General features: G+C 35.6%; 1 protein-coding gene across 1 annotated transcript in view; it reads right to left on the reverse strand.

Annotated features, from left to right (window-relative positions):
• Positions 1–991, reverse strand: part of Acbp1 (Acyl-CoA binding protein 1) — a 14202-nt gene extending 13211 nt beyond the window's left edge. The window contains exon 1 of the mRNA XM_018511961.1: positions 864–991. Coding sequence (XP_018367463.1) covers positions 864–878 — 15 coding nt within the window. The 5' untranslated portion in view covers positions 879–991. The remainder of the gene's footprint in view (positions 1–863) is intronic.
• Between the last annotated feature and the right edge of the window lie 1685 nt (positions 992–2676).

Below are 2676 nucleotides of genomic sequence, written 5' to 3' on the forward strand. Positions count from 1 at the left end.
AAACAGAACAAAATGATGGAAATTGGTTTGCGGGTGCGTTCTAATATCACTTAATTCATCAAAATTACACTTGAACAGACTCGAAACACACTCTGTCTCTGCTCCCGAGCAGAGGCGAAGTGTGTCGATTGAGTTTGAACAAAATGGTAAATGGAAAGCGACGTGTGTCGATTTGTGTCAAGTGTGTCGACTGTGTCTCCTAAAAGGAAAGCAGCCTTAATCAGTCGATTAGTTCATCGGAATTGATCAATCTCATTTGTCATTTTGTTTGACGATAAATGCGATTGGTCAATTCCAATGGACTAATCGGCCGATTAAGTTAATCGGTGTTGGTGAAATTAATCGAATAAAATAAAATTTTGTATAAATTGAAATTTCTCAATTAAAAATAAAACGTGTATACATATATATGTATTCCATAATCGTTATCTTATTATATACTTGCAACTTTTGCTGCAATGCCACTTAAATGTTTCAAATCATATCATCCCGATTTTCCATGTGTTTTCCTAAGCCATGTTTCGAGCCTATTTTTGATCTTTTTCGTATTATTCCGCGAATCGATCAAACGCACGCGTGCGCGCGCGCATACTCGTCACACACACACGCGCGCGCGCGCACGCACACACACGCGCACATGCTCCCCCCCCACACACACACCGTATGTTTTGTGTGCTGTCGATGTGTTTAAAAAGTAATTAAAACACTTATCTCACCAATCCAAGTAACTAACCGCCAAACCTGTTCTAAATTAACTCTTTGAAGGGGAAAGCGGAGTATAGTATGACACGTTCTGTTTTCACGAGTAATTATTCGAATTATTAAATAATTTTATCAAAATAAAGTTTGCTCATTATCCTTACTTCGTCCAACGACATAATGAAATATCCGGAGTTTTAGATACCAAATTATGTTGACTGTGATGTAGAGAAAGAATCGTATGTGAGGTTACGACACTCTTGTTAACGGATGCCGCAGTAATAGACGACTACGTACATACGTACATATATATATATGTATTGTGTATATACGTACACCCACGGTAATCGATTCTGTTCCTCGGAAATTTTCACAAATTGAGAAGTGATCACCTTTCTACATTAATGCCCACAATCCATGCACGATTAATACGACTAATGTGACTTCGAAGCTTACTGCCCCCCCACATTTGACATAAAGAAATAACTTGAATTTTCGGAAGTTTTAAATAAGTAAATACAGTGAATATGAAAGAAATGTTTTCAGTAGCATGCAGAGTACGACGAGTTGTAAGAAACATTAACTATATTTTAATGTTTTAATAAAATACAGTATCAAAATATCGTAACCTTATTATATATCTATATGGTATTTATAATTTATTACTTTATATTTAAATATTGTTTAGAATCCTAAATCACTTTCGTGATTATCTATTTTAATATTTTTATTTTATATCTTCTATATGAAAAAGACAGTGACAATAGGATACATGGATCTTGGCGGAGAATGCAAGAAAGCACAAATCATAGGCTTGTTCTTTTTGGCTGAACTTTTGCACTAGTTCATCTTTCTTCCTTTTCTCTCCAGCAGGAAAGAAGAGGAAGATGAACTGGTGCAAAAGTTTAACCAAAAAGAACAGGTCTGTTATTTAGCATCTTCAGGAGGCTAGCGTTATAGGGTAATTATTCAGTTTAACCCCCGCACCTAAAAAATCAATGAAATTAGGCTCATTCGACACGTTTTTGCATGAAACGAAAGAATCTGGCAAAAAAATTCGTCTCTCTGTCCTGTGATCCGAGATATTAAACGTTAAAGTTGATAACTAGTGAGGTTAGGAAATCTGTCATTGCCGCGAAGTACTGCGATGCAAGGATGCATTGCGATTTCACATATAGGTTTCCAAGTTTGCACGCAAAGCGAGAATTTAATTTAAGAAATTGATTTTGGAGTTTTACGAGAGAGGAAAAATGTTTACTGCTTTAAAAAATAAAAATTCGCTGCTTTAAAAACACAAATTCACTTCTGATGCAATGAATTTGTGTTTTTGAAGCAGTGAATTTGTGTTTTTAAAGTAGTAAATGGTAATTAAAGAATACTCCCTCCCTCCTTCCTCTGAATTTACAACTTTTCGCACATATCAAGAGTAGAGCACGCTTTCGTTTTCAGTGAAGACGCGTCAATCAAATAAGCCTTATTTCATTAAAATCAGAAGTGAGGTAGTGATTCTGAATAAATATTGACCAAAGTACGTATACATAGCGCTATATTAAGTCAGTGTGACAGATTTCCTAACTTCAATAGTCATCGACTTTAACGCTTAATATCTCGAATCACAAGGCAGAGCAGCGTCTTTTTTTGCCAGATTTTTTCGTTTCATACAAAAACGTCGAATAAGCCTAATTTCATTGATTTTGGAGGTACGGGGGTTAAGGGGATCCTAAAGTCCTGTATTACCGACTAAAATACGTACAATTTTTGTATTGCGAATACTCTTTTTCTCTTTCACGGATTCGAAAATGCTTTTCCAGGATTAAAGTATACGCATTAATACGTGACTGTGAATTGGAGTCTACGCTGAGAATGATCAAAAATTTCGAAATCGATATATTTTTTACCATTTCTTAGTGTAACATGGCGTCTCAGCTGTCAAGTCGTGACAACATTTGCTTGATATGAAAGTTTTGCAACCTGTAC

Source organism: Trachymyrmex cornetzi, unplaced genomic scaffold (assembly GCF_001594075.2).
Source record: "Trachymyrmex cornetzi isolate Tcor2-1 unplaced genomic scaffold, Tcor1.1 scaffold39, whole genome shotgun sequence".
Classification (NCBI taxonomy): Eukaryota; Metazoa; Arthropoda; class Insecta; order Hymenoptera; family Formicidae; genus Trachymyrmex; species Trachymyrmex cornetzi.